Genomic DNA, 19,962 nt, shown 5'->3' with positions numbered 1-19,962 from the left:
CGGTGAGCAGCAGATGGGGCGACAGCAGTGACTGATGGGGAGAGGGGACGGCAGATGCTGGGCGGTGGAGCAGCAGATGGGGCGACAGCAGTGACTGATGGGGAGAGGGGACGGCAGATGCTGGGCGGTGAGCAGCAGATGGGGCGACAGCAGTGACTGATGGGGAGAGGGGACGGCAGATGCTGGGGCGGTGGAGCGGCTGATGGGGAGAGTGCAGCGGCCGCCGTGACGCTCTCCTCCCGCTGCGCCACCCCCTGCATCTGACGCCGCTTGCTCTTACTGCTGAGTAGCGGCGTCACATGCAGGGGGAGAGTAGCGGCGTCAGATGCAGGGGCCCAGCGGGAGAGCAGGGGCGAAGCACATGGAGCAGGGCAGCGGTGGATCGGGGGCTGTGACTCACAGATGGGCGCCTGCAGGGATCGCTCTCCTCAGATTCCACGGAGGGAGAAGCTAAAGGTACCTTCACACATAACGACTTACCTGCGATCCCGAAAACGATGCGACCTGATAGGGATCGCAGGTAAGTCGCTGGGAGGTCGCAGGTGAGATGTCACACAGTCAGATCTTACCAGCGATGCAGAACAATACAGATCGCAGTAGCGACCTGTATAACGATCTCAGCAGTCACTGTGATCCTGTTACACAGTGTCAAACACAGCGATGTGTCCTGCCCAGCAGGACATCACCTTTGAAGAAAATGGCCTGGACCATTCTGCAACGACTAGCGATCTCACAGCAGGGGCCTGATCGCTGGTAAGTGTCACACATAACGAGATCGCTAACGGGATCGCAACTGCGTCCCCAAAACGGTGACTCAGCTGCGATCTCGCTAGCGATCTCGTTATGTGTGACAGTACCTTTAGGAGAGCGATCTCCTACAGCGAGCTCACCCGGTTCCAGAGGCACGGTGCTGCTTGGAGAAATCGGTCACAAGGCCGATCTCTCCAATCAGAGCTGGGGGCGGGTGCAGTAAAGCTCACTGAGCTCCAGCCAATGGCCAGTGCTGCAGCAGCACTGACATAGCTGGATTTCAATGCTTCAGCCATTTTCAATGGCTGAAACATAACACTGGCTGTGATTGGCTGACGAACGGCGTTCAGCCAATCACAGCCTCCGTAGGTCCGGGAAGGAGACACCACCCCTCCTGAGGTCAGGTACAAGTCCTCTCCTTCCCGAATCTACAGTTTTTTAAAACCGATCGCGGTGCCCGGTGCTCTGGTGCCGCGATTCCGCCATGACGGATCTAGCCGTCATGGGTCTTCAAGTACCAGGGCACCATGACGGCTAGATCCGTCAAAGGTCGTGAAGGGGTTAAAGTAAGTGACTGTAAATTCTGATGGAAGAATGGACCCTGGGATAAAAGATCTGGGTGCTCTGGAAGAGGTCCCGTCACAACGTCCGAAAACCAGACCCTTGGAGGCCAATCTGGAGACCCCAAGAGTGCCATAAGTGGGGCCAAGATTTTCGTAAATTCTCTGGGCACTGCAGCCAATCCGAACGGCAGAGCTGTGGAGACACGGGGGTCAGTGGGTGCTCTCATCCTCTGGAATGGCTGCCTTTAGAAAGACAGCGTGGCCCAGGGCTCATCCCAACTGAACGCCCGACCTCCTTAACCGTGGGTGGAACACTACTCCGACAACACAGGGTGAGGGAATCACAATATTAAGACTTTATTGGATCCCCAAACAATTAACGTCACATAACAACTAGCAAAACACACAAATGTAACAGGCAACAGAGTCTCACCCTTCCGCTGGCTCACCAGAGATTAGGATTAGAATGTCTGTGCCTCAGAGCTTCCAGGGCTACTTACTCCAATCCAGCAGCACCCCACTTTCGGCGAGCACCCACCGAGAATGAAATAGTGCCAGATTTAGGAAGCTGGCTGAGGTCTGCAAAGTCTGTAGTCAGATGACTGGATTGTCCCAAGCTGGATTCCTTCCTTAGGTAGTCCTTGATATCTCAGCCGAATCCTTGCATTCGATGCTGAAGTCCATGTATTATTATAATCCAGGTTCAGTTATGGCTTGCCAATCTGATCCGCAGGTCCTAGATTGGTAGCATGTAGCAAGAGTCTCTCTGGGCAATGGACAGTCCTCCTTCTCATACCCCTGAGCTCTCCATTCAGACCATTGGGGTCTTCACGATTGGTGGATAAGACTGGGCTCTTATTGGCTAGATTTCAAGCCGAATACAGAATATCCCAGTAATAATGGTCAATGGCAGAGATGAGGGAGAGACAGCGAAGTTAAATCGCATCCAGCAAACACATTGAAATACAATGGGTGTCTGGCCTTCAGTGGCCAAAACAATTACATGAGTCAACAAAAACTTCAATACTAAACTCCCAAGAGTCTTGTAGAACAATGAGGGATTATCCCCATCTATAAACAAACTGTCTTCATGTCTGGCTGAATGTTAAAGGGGTGGTTCACCCATATTTTTTATTGTCTAGATCGATATTATATTGAGAAACAATTTCTCTCAAATACCTTGTGTTGTCAATAGTGCCTGTGAGAGGCGCTATTGCAGACCGCTGTTCCCCGTCCAGTGACGTACCCGTCCAATGCTGCCTCGTCACATCCGTGCAGCCGGCTGCATTCTGAGCCCATCTGCTCCCTGCTCCTCCTCCCTCCTCCCTCACAGCACGTCTCTTGCTTGCAGCGTTCTGCGAGGAGGGAGGGGGGAGCAGGAGACGCGCCGTGCTGTGCTAGGAGGGAGGAGGAGGGGGGAGCAAATGGGCTGCGACAGCAGTGAAACACCGCTCACAGCTCAGAGTCTGGAAGACTGTAGCCGGCTGCACGGATGTGACGAGGCAGCATTGGACGGGTACGTCACTGGACGGGGAGCAGCGGTCTGCAATAGCGTCTTTCACAGGCACTACTGACAACACAAGGTATTTGAGAGAAACATTGTTTCTCAATATAATATCGATCTAGACAATAAAAAATATGGGTGAACCACCCTTTTAAGAAAGTTAATCCATGATAGGCACTGAGTGTCCATGTCATCATAAGAGCCTTGAAGTGAAAGTGATCCTGATTAATCTCAAACCAAAGGTAACACTGGTGAGTCGGAAATATCGGTGCGTGCAGGCAAGCGTCCTGAATATCTATAGCTGAAAGAAACTCACCAGTTTACATGGATGTGATAACAGAGTGGAGCAACTCTATTTTGAAACTACATAGCTGCATCCACTTGTAGAAATGCTTCAGGTCCCAGAATGGACCTCACCAAGACGTCTGTCTTGAGGATAATTGATTTTATTTGAATAGAAACCTCTAAACAAATCCGGTGTGGCCAGACCCTTGCTTCATCCATGCTTGGCGCTGAATCGTATGCTGATGAAAGTGGGGCGATGAGACCTGAGAAATCGATCATCTGGAATGGAGGAGAACTCTAGTCTGTAGAGCCCTGACTGCCCCAACCATGCCTCCTGAAAGAGGAGGTGGTGACTCGCCCACCCGCGAGTATCCACCCAACAAGCCTAGACCCTCCTGTTGCCTCTTGAAACAGGTGCTTACCACAGGGCCCAGGAGTTTGCCCTGTGGGCATTGGCCTACAGGAAGCCCTTTTAGATCCCTGGGATGTATGGGATCTACGTTGATAGACAGATACCTTTTGGAGCTGGATATTGTTGAAAGTAATAGAGCTGCAAGGCAAGGCTCTGCACCTCCAAAATGGCTCACTAAAGCAAAAGTGTAGGTAAACCTGTAAGGGACTTCTTTCAAATCTGCTCTCCATTACTTTAAGCCACAGCATGTGACGGATAACCTCATTATTGCTTGCAGCCTGAGCTGAGCATTCCACTGCATCAAGGGACGCAGAACATAATAGTTTAGCTACCTGCGCAATTTGAACTGCTACTTGAGCTAATTCCAGTACTTGAGAACCAGCTAAAAAGCTGCATTGCAAGTTCTTGGCCCAAGCCACTACAGCCTTAGCAACCCAAGGGGCAGTGAAGACAGGACAAAGGGCAAACCCTGCTGCCACAAAGGCAGATTTAGCCACAGACTTTATGCATCTGTCTATGGGGTCCTTCAACCTCCCCAAGAGGCAGAGTTGTCGTTCTAGATAGGCAGGATGCAGGAGTATCAACCTCAGGCGGAGTAGACCAGGATGCCATTAGCTACATTGGAAAAAGGTACAACCCTCCATAAGACTACGTTTCAGAAAAACGTTTGTCCGGGTGTTCCTAGGCTCTCCGTAGTAATTTTGTAAATTCCTCATGGTTTGCAAAAGCTTTAGACACACACTTGCTCCTCCTAAAGAAACCTGCTTTACTGTATGGAAGGGGGTCCGCCAGTCTGACTCCTTGCCAAGAATCGGCTGCTGTAATCAAACTTGTCTAAGGCTAGGTTCACACACTGCGTTTTTTTGACGCTGCGTTTTTGTGCTTTTTTTGCGGCAAAAACCGCACAAACACACCCACGTAAAAAAACACGGCAAAAAACGCACGCGTTTTTGCCGCGATTTGGTGCGTTTTTTTGCTGCGTTTTTGCTCACTGCGTCTTTATGCGTTTATCAGTGAACAAAAAAAAAGGTCTGATGTAATTTCCTTCTTCAATATGTTCTTCATTCTCCACTAGTGTATGCAGGAGAGCAGACAGCTGCAGAACTACAAGGCTCAGTATACTCCATCCAATAGTGTATGCAGGAGAGCAGACAGCTGCAGAACTACAAGGCTCAGTATACTCCATCCAATAGTGTATGCAGGAGAGCAGACAGCAGCTGCAGAACTACAAGGCTCAGCATCCTCCTTCCAGGACTGTATGCTGGAGGGAGAGTCAGGGGGAGCAGACCTACAAGGCTCATCATCCTCCATCCAATAGTGTATGCAGGAGAGCAGACAGCAGCTGTCGAACTACAAGGCTCAGCATCCTCCTTCCAGGACTGTATGCAGGATTTCTTTGCCCCCCCAAACAAAAAAAATGATGTCGGCTTCGCCATATTTTTGTATGCTAGCCGGGTACAGCAGGCAGGTACGGGCTGCCCCCAACCCCCAGCTGCCTATTTGTACCCGGCTGGGAACCAAAAATATAGAGAAGCCCTTTTTTTTTTTTTTTTTTTTAATTATTTCATGAATTTGATGACATAATTAAAAAAAAAAAAAATGACGTGAGCTTCGCCTAATTTTTGTGTCCAGCCGGGTACAAATAGGCAGCTGGCGATTGGAATCCACAGTGCAGGGTGCCCATGCTTTCTGGGCACCCCCGCTGCGAATTGTAGTTCGCAGCCACCCCAGAAAATGGCGCATTCATAGAAGCGCCATCTTCTGGCGCTGTATCCAACTCTTCCAGCTGCCCTGATGCCGGGTGGCTCACTGGGTGATAATGGGGTTAGGGCTAGCTGTATATTATCAGCTGGCCCTAAGCCCAAAATTCATGGTGTCACGCCAATATTAGACATAGCCACCATACATTTCTAGTAAAGATAAAAAAAAACACAACACACAGAAAAATATTATTAGAAATAAAACACAACACAATTAGTGACTCCATCTTTATTGAAATAAAGAACCCCCCTCCGCAGTAATCCTGGGTCAAGGGTCCCGCGCCTTCCAGTCCGGATCCAATATCATCTGATCGGTTTGCTGGAAGGCAAAGCGATCAGATGATGTGATTCAGGCACTTGAACCTGACATCACACATCAGCTGATTGTATAAAGCCGTTTATACAATCAGCAGATGCATCGGTGCAAAAAAAAAACAAAAAAAACTCCCTTATGTGCATATTACCGGCAGCTCCTGGAGCGGAGTCTGATCCCGTCCGATCGCTGCAGGAGCCGCCGGTAATCAGGGATGAAGTCTCCTGACGCTGATAGGTTAAACCGGCCGGCCGCTGGCGTCACACCGAGACTTACGATCAGCTGATGCGTCAGGTGACTGCATCAGGTGATCCATCGCCAGGTCCTGCATCCTGCAGGCATACGTACCCGGGGAGACTACACACACCCGGAGCGGCGGTACCGGGAGGAGGAGCTTGGAGCGGGCATGGCACCGGGACCCTGCAGACAGGTGAGTGACATTTTTTTTTTTTTTTTTTTTTTTCTACTGTTCACTTTTGATTTCGCAGCCGCTTCCACCTCCTGCCCGTACATGACGCCGCACGGGAGCTTACATGCACAGGACTGGAGGTGGAAGTGGCGGTGACTGTACCGGGAGGATTCACGCTTCTGTGTTTACTGACAGAAGGAATCCTCTTCCTGTACATGTCACTTTACTACCCACCTCCTGCGTTTTATAGCTGCGTTTTTGGTCTTAGAAACGCACCAAAACGCGCCTATTTGCGTTTCTCATTGCGTCTTTCAACATCCCATTGCACTCAATGGATGAAAAGCGCAGTGAAAAACGCGGGAATAATTCACATGCTGCGTTTTTGTGGCACCACAAAAACGCAGCTGAAAAAAAACGCTGTGTGCAGACAGCAAAAATGAAAACTCATAGACTTTGCTGGGGAAGCAAAGCCATGCAGTTTTCTGAGCAAAAACGCACCCGAAAACTGCGCAAAAACGCAGCGAAAAACGCACTGTGTGAACTTACCCTAACATTTGCCTCAACCTCCCAACCTGATAAGGGTCTAACACTGACTCCTCGTTAGTCTGACTGCTCGGGAGAATGTTTTCCTAGTGGAGATGGAAAGGCCACTGTGCGCCTTTTTTTTTTTTTTTTTTTGTATTTTCCTCACTATTGATCCTATTTTACATGTATTTTGTAGACTAGTTGACAAGTTTTTCTCCTCTTTACCTTTAATTTACAGATTGAGAATTCCTTAAAAAAAACCTTCATCTAGAAAATAACACTAGTATACTATAAAAAATCCCACGTTTGTAAAACCTAGTGCGATTTGGCTAAAAAATGTTGATAATAGTGTTCCATTAAGTATTTGTGTTGAAAGGGGTTTTTATTTTGTACACCTACTTTTTATTAAGATTTATTTGGAGCATGTATAGATAAAGCATTCACCTCCCACTTTTTAGTAGCTCATCAGGGGCAGCACATCAGTTGTTGATCATGGCTGACCCACACATAATTGTGAATATTAAGGCTCTTCCCTGACTGGACAAATCCAGCATAAACATGGCGGCTCCGTGATGAGAAAAGTATAATCATGCTAAAAGCAAATCCTCTACAGTGTCCGATAACCATCATGACCTAGCTGCATGTTTGCATGACATTCCCAGGAAAAACCTTTAAATAAATTAGCAGTAACACAACTCATTTTTCCTCTAAGATTCATTTTATACAATATATATGGATATTCTATATCATGTCTTTCTCTCTGTTGTACAGGGACCAGATGGTTCGCTCACAATTTGTACATATCCATTTGTTTTTGATGCACAAGCGAAGACAACTCTGCTGCAGACAGATGCCGTTATACAGATGCAGGTACGGTCAATGAGCATAACATGATGCGTTGGGGGAATTTGACATTTGTTCCATCACTATCTATACTCCTACTCGTATCTGAGTAAAGTACGGATTTAATAGCCTATGACTTACTATTGAATCCGTACTCCACTCTGTGCGTTTCATCTGGTTGGAGCTGTGCTCTTCACTGCTCCTTTGATAGATTGGGGACTTCAGGATCTGAACCCTCACATATTCGCAGATAATTAAAGATTACCTCTCTCCAAATTTGGACACACTCCTCTCTGCAGTGTGATGATAACTGCAGGAGCACGGCAGACCTGAGTATGATTTTAAAGGGAACCTGTCAGGTGCAATATGCAGCCAGAACCACGAGCAGTTCTTGGTGCATATTTCTCATCCATGCCTAACTGTCCCTGTATACACTAGCATAGATAAAGAAGATAAAGAGATCTTTAGAAAAAGTATGTCTAAAGTTCTTTTGATATGCTAATGAGCGCAGGGACTAGTCGCCATGGTGTTAGTTCTTGCGCTCATTGCGGCCTCTTGGCATGTTAGCATGCTCACAGGGGCATGCTAACATACTATTTCAATACCCATTGCCTAGCGTCATCATCGGCAGTGACGTGCGTACTTATCTCCGTTGCACTGCTTCAGAACGAAGGGCATAGGGTCAGTGCGTATGATCAGAAGTCCCCCGACACTTCCGGTCATGCGCACTACACCAGTTTGAAGCTGGGATTCGTACACCCAGCTTCATAGTGCACATGATCGGAAGTCCATCTGTACTGAGCCGAAATCCAGCATCAGGCGCAATGGCAGCAGAGAGGTGAACGCGACCATGTCTCTGACGCTGCCCATTCATTAGCACGTTTGCATGCTCACATGGGCGTGCTTACATGCTAAGGAGGCCAACTAGCCAAGGAAACTAACGCCCTTGCGACTAGTCACTGGCCTCATTAGCATATCATTTGGGACCTTTAGAAATACTTTTTCTTATGATCTCTTTATGTGTGCTGCTAGATGCTGAGACAATTAGGCAGGGATTAGCAATATGCACCCAGAACTGCTCGTGGTGCAAGTATAGTGCTGACAACTCTGCTGTACTGTCTTCTCACCCACACTGACTGCTGGAAATGAAAGCTGGTATCACCCTTAGGTCTGCTGTGCTCCACAAATATTTAATCACTCTGCAGTAATTGGAGCAGCCTGTGCCATTATGTCAAAGCAGAGCCTGTACTAAGCTATAGTGGCTGTATGTTCTTTTTCCAATTTTATGTGGTTGCCTGCTTATGATTGGCAGAGCAGGTAGCACTATAAGAAAAGAGCTAAAAAGTGTTTGTAATGAGACTGCCAGAGATGATGGCTGAAAGTTGTCAGTTAATCACACTCGGGTCTGCTGTGCTACAGCACGTGTCATCACCGCAGTGATGAGGCCACCCTGTCAGTGCTATTGTGAAGGTGTGTATCTTTGACCAATCATATGCAGGAAGCAACATACTGGGGAGAGTCCCAGTGAACTCTCCCTGGCAATGCCCAAATAAAAATTAAACAAACTGTTTAGGGGCCAAATACTTTGAAAGCTAGTATTTCTGCAATCGAGGCAAATTGAAAAAAAAAAAAAGCTTCTATACTGCCCTACTAACCCTATTACGAGTGTCTGGTTGAACATTAACATGAAAAATTTGGTGGAGTCTCTTTAAAGTGTCTGAAAAATATATAAAACTCTTGTAAGTTTTTCTTCATCTAAAATTAAAGGGATACTCCAGGAATAAAAATAAAAAAACTAAAGGAAATGTTATTATAAATTCCTAAATATCTTTCAACCCCCTTAACTCCTTCCCGACATTGGATGTACCGGTAGGTCCAATGTTGTAGTGTGTTCCTGACATTGGATGTACCGGTAGGTCCAATGTTGTAGTGTGTTCCCATAAATGGATGTATCTGTAGGTCCTGGTGATTGTGCAGGCACAAGAGCTGTGCACACACGGTCACCACCATGAGTTCGGCTTAAGTCATAGCAGAGCTCTAAAGGCCCAGTCACACACAACGACTTACCAGCGATCCCGAAAACGATGCGACCTGATGGGGATCGCTGGGAGGTCGCTGGTGAGATGTCACACAGTCAGATCTTACCAGCGATGCAGGAACGATACAGGTCGCAGTAGCGACCTGTATAACGATCTCAGCAGTCACTGTGACCTTTCACACAGTGTGAAACACAGCGATGTGTCCTACCCAGCAGGACATCACCTTTAAAGAAAATGGCCTGGACCATTCTGCAACGACTAGAGATCTCACAGCAGGGGCCTGATCGCTGGTAGGTGTCACACATAAGATCGCTAATTCGATCGCTACTGCATCACAGAAAACGTGACTCAGCTGCGATCTCACTAGCGAGCTCGTTATGTGTGACGGTACCTTAACTGTCACAGCTAGGGATGGTGCCCATACCGCCTCTGGCTGTTTACCCTCTAAATCGATAGTGATCACAGCATTTAGCAGTTTGAGAGAGAAGGGATCTCCTTCTCACCCAATGTGGACTCCTGCGATGGGATCATGGGGGCCCTATGGCTGCCTTGACAGCAGAAGGTCATGCCAGTAGCACGATTTAACAGGTACTGAGCGTGCTTCTTTCCTCTCAGATGGCTGTGTTATTCAGTCATCTGTATCTAACAGTGTGTGTGTTGTGTAGTTAGATATATAATCTATCTCTCGCTACCTATATCTATTTATACATATCTAACTATCTATCTCTATGTCTCAATCAATAAATTGTCAGGCTAGGAAGGGGAAAAACAAGCCCTCACACATCTCTATCGACCAAAATATTAAAACCAAAATTGCCATGTGTATTATGTTGATTTAACCAATGAATGATGATTTTTATACATACACTTTATATTTTATTAGATGGCAATTGATCAAGCCAACAGACAGAATTTTTCGTCCATGTTTCTCCCAGTAGTTGAATCTGTGGACCCTTGCCTAATTTTAATAGTACGCAGAGAAAACATTGTGGGTGATGCCATGGATGTGTTAAGGAAAACAAAAAATATAGATTACAAGAAACCACTAAAGGTAAAGTATGAACTTGACTTTTCATTTGCATTTTTCAACTTTTGGTTTGTTTAATAATAATAATTTCCGTATTGGGAATTACAGGTCATTTTTGTGGGTGAAGAAGCCGTTGATGCCGGTGGAGTACGTAAGGAGTTCTTCTTACTCATAATGAGAGAACTTCTAGATCCGAAGTATGGAATGTTTCGCTTCCATGAAGATTCCAGACTTATTTGGTTTTCAGATCAGGTACACAACTCATTGAAAAAGATTTTGATTTAAAAAAAACCCCAAACATCACAAAGAAAAGCAGCTGTATTTACCAATGCCAGGTCATACTTATAATGCATCACAGCATGCAGCTGGCTCCTATGATATAGGTGGAGACAGCACAAGTGTGAAATATTGAGGAAACAGCCACTCACGCCAACCATTAATGGTGGGAGTAGTTGCCTAGTGTTATGAAGCAGATGCATGAGGCTTGTATAGGGCGTCGGTCATGCATATGTGTAGTACAGAGTGTCTGGCTTACAGCCTATTAGTGTTGTCCATACTATTAGATCAGGCGGGCTGCCCAGCACTATATAAGTGCATTGAAACACAGGACACACCCCTCAATTTCCCCAGCCAATACTAAAAGAACTAGCTCACCTTACAACTGCAGTAAAAGTGCATCTCGAGTGTGATGTCACCTCCCCCTCCCAATCTGGGTGTTTCCAAAAAGGATACGAGAGAATGAAGTTTAGGATCACAGTGCAGAGCCATTTTGTAGGTGGCCGCAAAGGGATCCTAATATGTCTAAAGTGTCACTAAAGCCAACTGTATAGTGTTCCACTGTATCGTGCACCGCACTGTAACCCAATGACCCACTGACTGTATCCAAATGCCTCACTGTATCCTGGGCCCCCATATACTGTGCTGCCGGCCGGGATTGGAGGTCCGAGATGACATTCGGCGAAGAGGGGTGATCTGCAGCCTGAGTGGCACTGCACTACAGATGTCATGCCGCGATCACCGCTTCCAGCCGCATACACTCTCCTCAGACCTGCGCCCCCGGCAGCCTGTCCTGTCAGTGATCACAGTACGAGCAGCAAGAAGAGGAGGCCCAAGGTGAGCACATGCGGGGAGGGGGGTGTGAGCGGCGGAGTGGGAGGGGGGGGTGAGCGTAATGGTAAGAGGGGTGAGCGGAATGGATGAGGGGGGGGGGTGTTTGCGCGGCACAATATTTTATTTGTTTCTCAAGTGAAGGGCTGGGTTCAGCCTGGCATATTTTATATACCATATACACATTGCAATATTCAGACCGAGTGCGGGTGTCCCGATCTGAATTTACAGCATGATATCTGTCTGCGACCTTATAAGTGCAAGTTGGGAGACACTCTATCAGACTGGGCATTGTCGTCTGTATATTGACCGTGCCATACACCTGTGTGATCGGTTTGTGTATTTTTGTTAGTCTGTTGTACTTATCTTCTATATCACTCTGCTCCGCTCTCCTGCTTTATACCATGAGCCTTTTTATTGGCTCCCTAAAAAGTAACTTTTTTTTATTGATGTGTACAATAAAGTACAACCAGCCATGTTTGTTTAATCTTACAGTAGTATTTATGTTGTATATATTTTGCCATATAATCCATTTGTTTCTTCCAGACTTTTGAGGACAGCAATTTGTTCCATCTCATCGGTGTGGTTTGTGGCTTAGCGATTTACAATTTTGCAATTGTTGAGCTTCATTTTCCTTTGGCCTTATATAAGAAACTTTTAAAGAGGAAACCAAACTTGGATGATTTAAAGGAGTTAATGCCAGATGTTGGCAGGTGATTTAATAGATATTAGCTACTTCTTCGGGTTAACACTCATATTTAACAACTCACTGTGGAACTTCTTTTATCACTGATTTACAACATGGTGTGAATGGGGAAAAAACACTGTGACAGTCTCCAATATTAATGGAAAACAGCAACTGTATTAAGGTGAAGCTGTCACATTGAATATGCGGTTCAATCTCTTGGCAGCATGATATAGAGCAGGAGCTGAGCAGAGCGATACATGGTAAAGTGTCAGAATAACATGTTTTTTATTTAGATTTCTGATCTTTGTGGGCATTTAAACTAAGTGGGTGATCGTAAACGGTGGCTTACTGCCAGTTCTGCATGCACGCTTATAGAAGGAAGGTGTCGGTCAATGGCATGACTGCTCACTTCACTGAAAAACCTTAAATAGTTAGATATTTACTCCATAAAGGGCAAGTTTCACATCAGTTTTGACAAATTGGGACCTTTGTGTGTCTCTTCAATGAATTTGGTGCTGCATTCAACTGCCGTGATCCATCACTAGAAATATATGCCAGCCTGGGCTCAATTCTGGTGGAAAAACACTCAAAGTAGCACAATTATACGAGTAACTGTTTTCTAAACATGTTGGTTGTCAAGTAACTTTGCACCAGATCGGGCCCCAAATAATTTCTTACTAGACCATACATCACTCTGCTTAGCTCCTCTTGCTCTATATGAACCTGCTTACAGCTTAGACTGCATTGTCAATGTAACTGGTTCCTTTTTAATAAGATTATACAGACGAGATTGGGTAGTATTTAGGGTTTTCCACAATTTGATGCTTAGATTATGTTGTTCTGTAGTTAATATAAACAGTAGTTAACAAATATCAAAAAAGTCCTAAAATATGACTTTTATTAAATATGCATTAAAATTATTTCCTAATAAATACCACAAAAACACTCCCTTTAAAAAATTCACTATAGTAGAGACAGATTAGGGGAATTGAGGTAGGTGTTCAGAGCTGCAAGATCCGATTAAATCACATATCTATATTGCCTTGTCGCTGCCCTTAATAGATCGCTCTGCCTGCGGAGGTTGGCACCCTAGTCAGCGCAAATGGTGCCCCTGTGACTGGGTATGTGACAGAGCAGTAAGGGATGCCAGGCTGATGAACAATCCAACAAGATTTAATGAGGCAGGGAGCATAAAACATCCAATATCCAAATGGTTCTTTAGAGTCCACAATGAGTCTGCACAAAGAAAACAGATCCGGGGCGCCACACAGCAATCCGATGCCAAAGAAAATGCAACAAGAGTCCTTAGATGTGTTCCTTAAATCCGATAGCGTGGCTGAGGCAACACAATCCCACGTGGTCACTGATCTCCAATCTGTGACAGTCCATACACAGGTTCTAGGATCCAGCCTCAGCTATAGATCCTAGTACTTCTCCAGCCGAGATCCAACTAACTAACCTAACATGGGTCTCATTGTTCTTCTCTCCTGGGATCAGCCCCTAAGGTGGGCAGAAGAGTCTAACTCCGCCTGGACACTTGATACATGAATGGACTTTAGACTCCTGGCTCTGTTCTGTTTACCAAGTTGTGGTTGGAGAAGTCCCATGCTGAGAAGAACAAACAATCCCCCACCAGTAGTACATACAGGACAGTCAAGGAGAGACAGACTATTACAACATGAGCACGGGCAGGGGAGGGACATTTTGTTACAGCTCCCTCTCACCGTAGACTCTCCCTAAAGTCCCTAAGACTATCCCTGTTTCACTGTGTGCGTCCCAAACCACTACAAATCCACAAACATCTCTGTATACCTGGTCTCAATATATAACCAGAAAAAATGAACTCTGCCTAAATGTGATTGATAGACACAGGATTAGGTATGATGTAGTTATCGTCATATCAAACACGAAGCCTATACTCGCACCAATGGTATAAATACACTCATCAGTCCTTCACATCAATAGGTTGCTGTATATAGAAAAAATGACATTAGACGAGTGATGTGAAATTGATCTATTGATTCACATGGCAGTGGATCATCTTCTGCCATATGCATCAATATAGCGGCATTTGCAGTTTCACAAAATGATCTGCCACCCGTTGTGGAGGACTGCATGACAGTCGAACACTGCTTGAACTAACTAACATTGTTGTAAATTAACAGACTGCTATACAGATGTAGATGGCACAAGATATTGTTCAGGCAGGGTACTGTACAGGAACAGTGCACAGAAGTTGAATTCTACACTTAGATTAGTTTGATGATAACTCAGAGAGGTGGATTTAGTCTGAGGCATACAGATGTGGGTAAGGGTCTAAAGCACTGAGAACAAACAGAAGGCTGCTGAGAAATTTAGTTTTAGCAGATAAAATAGGACTGCCCATTATGGGATGTGAACCTTGATGCACCAAGGGGCAGATAGAGCTGAAACATGAGTCAAAGGTACAAGAAAGAAATGTTGAATTAGGTTTAGTCTTTATATTTATAAGTATGCATATGCTGCCAATTGTGAAAAATGTAAATGTGGGAACAACCTTTTAACATTGCTGACACAGTGGTCCTAGTGTTTTTGGTTTTTTTTTGTTTTTTTTTTTTTAATTTATTTTATTTTATTTTTTTAGCCTGGATATCCTCTGGCCTTTTGTAGTTCTCTTTATGCTGTCCTCCTTAAAGGGAACCTGTGACATGAAAAAAACCATTAACCTGCAGATATGTTTTTGGCCTCCTTATTAATAGGGTTTGGAACCCTCCCATCACCTGCACTTTCTTCCCGGCAGTGAGTTTCAAAGTGCCAGCGCTGGGCAGGTTCCAAACGTTATTAACCTGCAGGTAAACCCCATATCTGCAGGTTAATAGCGGGTTTTTTTTCCTTTTTCTTTAACGTGACAAGGTCCCTTTAAATATCTAATCAATCTCCCACCGTTACACTCCTATTTTCTTGATCTTTTAAGAAAAGATTTTCATATTTTGTTCTTTGTTTTTTTTTTTTTGTTTTTTATATTTTGTGCATTGGTTTTAAAAATTCTGACGATGTGTTGATTGACACCTATAACACCAGTATGCTCATCTTTCAGGAGCATGCAGCAGCTGCTGGACTACATGGAGGATAACATTGAAGAGACGTTCTGCCTCAACTTTACAGTATGTGTCTGCTCATGCCATTGATAATGTGCATCTGCCACCAAGTCACAGGCCTCTTCTATTATAAGTTTTAGGGTTTCTGTTATCTAAATCCCCCAGATATCTATTTATATTCTACATAGTACTCAACAATTTGCAGAAACTGAATGTTTGAGGAGAAAATGGTCCATATGCGAAAGTCTCCACTTGTGGATCCACTTTTAATCTGTCAGAGGATTCATAGAAATAAAAATAAGATGCGCGAACCTGAAAAGTATAGTTCGGTGTTCGTGCTGAACATGGAATTTACTAAAAAGCGTGTTCGGGTGCTTTATGTATGTTGACCACTAGTGCGAGCATCTGTGCTCTGGTACGCTCAGTGCTCAGCCCAGTGCGAGCCACTTCCATTGTTTGAATGGGTCACACTGGGGGCTAACAACAGGGTGATCGGTGGTAGTCTGCACCAAGCAAACCAAAAAATGGAAAAACCCCTCCCCCAGAAGTGCTCTGTTTATGGTTGGGTGCATGTGGGTGGAGACCCCGACTGCCCATTTAGTGACATCCATTAGGGTTCAGGTAAAGTCCGGGTCCAAAACTGAACTTTATCTATAGTACGGCTGCACCCGCCGAACCAAATTTCCACGGGTTTGCTCATCTCTAATTCTAAATCATGTATTTGGGACGGCATCTCATGGCTTCTCTGATTTTTGGGCAATGTCTTGTTAGATTTCAGGATATGTCTACATATCCAGGTTTGTTGTAGGGACTTACAGAAGCCAAGTTGATTCCATGTGGAAAACAGCTAAGCATATTAAAAAAAACAAAACTATACTCTCCTCTGGTGCGTCCTTGACAATGCTGTACACTCAGCCTGCAGAGAAGACATGTCGTCCATGGGACTGCTGCTCGTCATCACTGATGTTGGGTGTGCAGAAAAGGGTAGGGGTGATTAAGGACGAGTTGTCATGAATGCGCCAGGATAAGTGAGTATAGCGTTTTATGTTAAAACTTTATTTGGATTTGTGGACTTTTTTTCTGCAGTTTTGCTGTGGGTTATTTTTGGATTTACAAAAAAATTAGCAGCGACAGAATTTCTAAAAATTAGCACAGCACAGATGTATAAATTCCCACAATAGATTACTTTCTTTACAAAAAATTCTGTAGCATATGGATGACTGACCGTATGCAACTGCAGGTTTTCCGTCTGAAAATTTGGGTTAAAAAAATCACAAAAAACAGTTTCCAGTCAATGTGAGCTCTTAGGCGGAACGTTCCCCTACTGACTTTCCCTTTCTTTGGCACAGGTTACTGTGGATAACTTTGGGACTACAGAAATCAGGGAACTAATTCCTAATGGTGCAGAGACCATTGTAGATCAGAAAAACAAGTAAGTTGTTTTGATTGATTAAACTTCACCTGTCAGGCATAGCTCGTCCCATATGGGAAATAAAAATGTTCCTTATACTAGTTATATGTTCTGAAGAACTTGAGTGCAGATCGATCAGGTAATCTTGGCTTATGGTCTGTTATAGTTTATAGATATGTTTATAATTGTTCAGGTTTCAGAGCTAAAATCTCCCATTTGTTCCTCACTAAGGGCTCATGCGCACGTGCATGCTGAATATTCTGCAGCGAAAAAAGCCGATTTCATTCGCTATAGCTGCTGCCCCCACCATAGACAGAGTGGGAGCTGCATCTAGAACGCACAAATAATTGACATGCTCATTTTATGAACGCACGGATTTGGGTCAGTATTTTAGCACCCAAATCGCTGCATTCATAAAAGCATCGGGCACACGTATCATGCACAATCTACATAGATTGTGCAGGGGACGCTGGACAAATGCATTTACGCTGTAGTGCAATACGCAGCGTAAATGCATGTGAGTACGCAACGTGCGCATGAGCCCTTACTGTGTCCAGGATTACTTCCCATGAGATACATTCTGTCTCTAAGATGTGTGGGGTGTTTCTGGGAAATTGTACACATTGGGCCTAATTCATCAAAGCTTTTTTTATTCATTTATTTTTTTTAAGGCCTAAATTTTCCTTTTTTTTTTTTTTCTTTTCTTTTCTTCAAAGAATGGTAGAGTTGAAAGGGACCTCAAGGACCATTGGGTCCAACTCACTGCAAGTGCAGGTTTTCCTAAATCATCTCAGCTACTGTATATATTCAAGTATAAGCTAAGTTTTTAAGCCCATTTTTTTTCTGCTGAAAATGCCCCCCTCAACTTATATTTGAGTGAGGATCCCACAAAAAAAATGCTCACCTGTCTTCCGGTCCCGTGGTGTCCTCTTACCTTTTTCTTGCGGAGTGCAGGCATATAGACCCCTTGGTGATCGCGGTAGGTGCAGAGACCGCTGCTGTTGTCTTCAATGCTTTATTCACTTAAATGCTTTGTGGCGCAGTGGGAATGGAGGACAGGTGAGAATAATTTTGTGTGTGTGTGTGTGAACAACGACATAATAGGGGACAAGAAGGCGACCGGAATGAGGACATTACTATGGGGAACAATATGGGCATAGTACTACAGGAGACAATATTGTCCCTTGTACAGCGTAAATGCTCCCTGGCACATGCAAGACAATAACCCCTGTGCCTGGTGGTGTGGTCAGGTATCCTTCCAGGTCATCTAGCATGCAGACCACACTGATTTTAATGGTTTCAAATGGTCTGACGTGACACTTGGGTGACTCTCTCCTCCGTTACATGTGCCTGGAGTTGTGTGGCATTCCTCATCCGATTCACTGATCACAATGAAGCGGTGATCAGTGTGGCATGTGGCCAAAAGATGTTCACTTTTATGTTTTTGTGTTTCTTTGTATCTCTGTTGGAACCTGTTGATGACACTCTGTGACACTAAGCACAGTGGCCACTTCCATCTGAGAAGCATTACAATGGTTAGGTAGTGTTGATCAGTTATTAGGTGTCGTCTCAGTCTCATGATGTCAAAATGTGAACAGCATGATGAGGAGGACTATTGAAATATCAATTCTAATTAAAAACTAACATTTATTGGGAGATTCATGGATCAAACACTTGTTGCGAATTTTGCCATTAAGCTCCTTGTTAGAGAACAGCAAGTTGTGCAAAAAGTACTGAAACATTGAACAGTTGGACATGTGCATTCAAGAGTTTACAGAAGGTCACATTATTATGTTCACCTGAAAAGGTTAGATAGTGTTTTACCATTATCCTGAAATTTCACCTGAAAGCCAAATATCACTGTTTATTGAGTATTGTATTAGTGAGGACATCAGAATGTATGCTGGTTTGCCAACTGTCTATGTATTCAGACAATCCGCAAAAAACAGGTGCTTTATCCTGCGATTCGTAATGTTTGGTAGGAAAAAAGCACTGTCCTTGTTTTGTTTTGTTTTTTCCCCCCTGTGTGCTACTTGCTGCGCGCTCAGCCACAGTGATGAATCATTGAAATGAGTGCAGGACTGGTGAGGAGGTGGCCAGTCAGGAGAAAGCACGGGCTTCTTTGTCTCTCTCACCACTCTGCATCGCTCTCCGATCTCCACACCTCAGAGACTGACGCTATTCCTCCTGCACTGCTGCTCCTCCGGCTCTCTGCATTATAATACCTCCGTGATCGTTCCAGTCACTTATCTCCCTCCTGGCGTTCCTCCTGTCACGGATTATAAAACAAGGCAATAGTACACAGTTACAAATCAGCGGATCAGTGTATAATTAATATGGCGTTATGAGTATATATACTATATAGCAGTCATGGCGAACCCTTTACAGGCAGAGTGCCCAAACTGTAGCCCTAAACCCATTTTTTTTCCCGAAGTGCCAACCAATCCTATCACGTAAATAATTGATTTTCACCTTACCTTTGCAGTCTTCTCTTCTCTTCAGCAGGGGGCATCAAGCTCATGCATGCTTACCACACATTGAAGCTGAGCCCCTGCCCTTTCCAGACACAGCAGTTGGATTGATCTTTCTGGAAAAAATTGCAGCATATTAGACAGCGATGTCACCCTGTAATCCACATCTACATTGCAAAGTCTGAACATCCTGAAATCTCATAAAGACGTACGAGTTGCTCCCCTCCCCTTCATTTTGTAGTTCTGTCCACATCATGGCCCCATCCTGTTAAATGTCCTCCATTCTGGTAAACGTACCCCATTCTTGTAAATGTACCCCATTCTTGTAAATGTACCCCATTCTTGTAAATGTACCCCATCCTGGTAAATGTATCCCATCATTGTAAATGTATCCCATCATTGTAGATGTATCCCATCCTGGCATGTTCCCCCATCCTGATAAAGGTCACCCTTCCTGCTAAATGTTCCCCATCCTGGCATTTTTCCTCATCCTGGCATGTCTTACCCCTCCCCCCCCCCCCCCATCCTTTCATGTTTCCCCCCCATCCTGGTAAATGTACTCCTACCTGCTAAATGTACCCCATCCTTGCATGTTTCCCCCCATCCTTGCATGTTTCCCCCCATCCTTGCATGTTTCCCCCCATCCTTGCATGTTTCCCTCCATCCTTGCATGTTTCCCCCCATCCTTGCAGCCATGTTTCCCCCCCATCCTTGCAGCCATGTTCCCCCCCCATCCTTGCAGCCATGTTCCCCCCCATCCTTGCAGCCACGTTTCCCC

General features: G+C 45.0%; 1 protein-coding gene across 3 annotated transcripts in view; it reads left to right on the top strand.

Moving 5' to 3' along the window:
- HERC4 (HECT and RLD domain containing E3 ubiquitin protein ligase 4) overlaps positions 1 to 19,962 on the top strand; it is a 144,405-nt gene that overhangs the window by 102,058 nt on the left and 22,385 nt on the right. For 2 of the 3 annotated variants that reach the window (XM_075348783.1, XM_075348782.1), the window contains 6 exons: positions 7,293 to 7,391; positions 10,287 to 10,454; positions 10,539 to 10,682; positions 12,084 to 12,250; positions 15,302 to 15,368; positions 16,652 to 16,734. In XM_075348783.1, coding sequence (XP_075204898.1) covers positions 7,293 to 7,391; positions 10,287 to 10,454; positions 10,539 to 10,682; positions 12,084 to 12,250; positions 15,302 to 15,368; positions 16,652 to 16,734 — 728 coding nt within the window. Of the gene's footprint in view, positions 1 to 7,292; positions 7,392 to 10,286; positions 10,455 to 10,538; positions 10,683 to 12,083; positions 12,251 to 15,301; positions 15,369 to 16,651; positions 16,735 to 19,962 lie in introns of those variants that run through there. The other variant, XM_075348784.1, reaches the window with a different exon arrangement.

The sequence above is a fragment of the Anomaloglossus baeobatrachus genome, chromosome 5 (genome assembly GCF_048569485.1).
Source record: "Anomaloglossus baeobatrachus isolate aAnoBae1 chromosome 5, aAnoBae1.hap1, whole genome shotgun sequence".
In the NCBI taxonomy this organism is placed as follows: domain Eukaryota; kingdom Metazoa; phylum Chordata; class Amphibia; order Anura; family Aromobatidae; genus Anomaloglossus; species Anomaloglossus baeobatrachus.
The sequence above is the reverse complement of the archived record's forward strand: the minus strand, read 5'-3'. Positions and strand labels throughout refer to the sequence as shown.